The sequence below is a fragment of the Oryzias melastigma genome, unplaced genomic scaffold (assembly GCF_002922805.2).
Source record: "Oryzias melastigma strain HK-1 unplaced genomic scaffold, ASM292280v2 sc04304, whole genome shotgun sequence".
Classification (NCBI taxonomy): Eukaryota; Metazoa; Chordata; class Actinopteri; order Beloniformes; family Adrianichthyidae; genus Oryzias; species Oryzias melastigma.
The window spans coordinates 1-1,803 of NW_023420872.1; the positions used below are offsets into that span (position 1 = coordinate 1).

The 1,803-nt window shown below is 38.6% G+C and overlaps 1 protein-coding gene across 1 annotated transcript; it reads right to left on the reverse strand.

The window, feature by feature from the left end:
- Nucleotides 1-268: 268 nt before the first annotated feature.
- LOC112142325 (probable palmitoyltransferase ZDHHC24) lies at nt 269-1,741 on the reverse strand (the record flags this gene model as incomplete). Its single annotated transcript, XM_024265605.2, is given in 1 exon segment — nt 269-1,741. A coding segment is annotated over 1 exon segment (293 nt), but the record flags the coding sequence as incomplete, so codon positions are not given.
- Nucleotides 1,742-1,803: the final 62 nt, after the last annotated feature.

Below are 1,803 nucleotides of genomic sequence, written 5' to 3' on the forward strand. Positions count from 1 at the left end.
TTTGAGCGATTTAAGAAGGCAATGTTTTTCTCCATCGCTGTGATTTGGATTGAGTTTAAAAGAATAAATAAATAAACACATCATGTGTCCATTTTGTACAGAAATGTAGGTACTCCCAGAGGGTTCAAAAACTTTCTCTTGCAACTGTAAATACGAAATACTACATGGTACATAATACATTTACTACACTAAATAATTATTAGAAGAGCTTTAGGACTAATTTCCTTAATTTTGTTATTTGTAATCAAGTAAACCCTGAGCATAAACAAAGTTTTCAAACTCAAGTTTATTTTTTTACAGTACACCTGTGCAAATACACAATTGTAAATATGGAAAAAAACAGCTATTTGAAACATCCCATCACACACTTTAATAATCCTTTTCAAATGGAAAAACCAAACACAAAAAATCAGCATCTTTAGTGAAACAAATACCAACACAAACAAACAATTTTTGGCTTCAACATAAATTGGTAAACAAGAACCTTTTCCTACAGAAACTTTTAATTTGAAACTACATTTTAAGGCAAGGGGAGTTTGAAGGTACAAAAGTAAACTGCGCAAAAATAGACATTTTGATGCAAAGCACATGGAGAAAACATGCGGTAAGGCAGAGCATGCTCGAAAGAGAATATGAAACAGGAGAAACAATGTGTCACATGCAGACCCTTCAACATCGTGTTTCCAAAATGATGAATAGTCGGTAAACTGCAGCGTGTTTGGCAATATTTAGTACTTCTGGATTTGAATTTAAGATGCGCTACTCCATGGACTTTAAGACATCACTTTAAAACCAACAGCTGCTCCCTCAGTGTTAAATCAACACAACTATGAATGAGGAAATGAATATATATATATATATATATAAAACAGCAAAAGAGTGAATACAAAGAAGTTTCTGATTGTGCAAAAAAGCAAATAAGAAGCTGGTGATGACTTTATAATCAGGGAGAGTGTAAACTGATCCTGCATGGGATTCAAACTTAGGCAGATAAGAACACAAACAGACTGAAAATACTTTACAATCCAAGTGTTTGACCACTAAGCGAGTGGAATAATTCCGATTTCTGTTTCTAGTTATTTCGTTTCGGTTTCATTTAAAACATTCCTTCACTCAGTGATGCGTTTGTTAACACATTTTCACTGGAAAGGATTTCAGTAGATAAGCATTTATTACAGTGTCACATTCTGAGGACAGCCTCAGTCAGTAGGGAATACCTCCGATCAAATCAGTGCACCTTCAGAATAAGTTTGTTTTCTGTCCTGACGCAGCCAAACTCTGCAGAAGTCAGAAGTCCCCCCCCGTCTCCATTATCTAAAACAGTCATAATTGTCAGCTTCAATCAATCCCAAGCTACCTTCGGATTACATTAGGCCTTTTTCCCTGCTCCAGACTATGATAATATTAACCAGCACCATTTCATAGTGGACTCTTCAGATCCCCATCCGTTACCGGGTCGGTTCCAGCGATCCTGTGACTTGGAAGTTTATTCCATCACCCGGCATGGGGGAGGGGATGAGGGGACAGAGCCAGCACAGGTACCAGCGGAGGCCCAGCGTGTGACGCAGGTTTCCCAGGAGTCCGAGGCTGTAAGGATGTCGGGACGAGTACCACTCCCGAGTGGTCTGACCTCGACATAACAGGAAAAGATGGAAGAAAAAGAAGGCGGAGACCAGCAGAAACCCAACCACACATGTGTCGGCGATGAATGCGAAGGCAAAGGCGCGTGCTGAGACTTGACCTACAGATAAAGAAAAAGCATTTAGATTAAAACTTGATTTTGGGATACACTTAAATTTACAC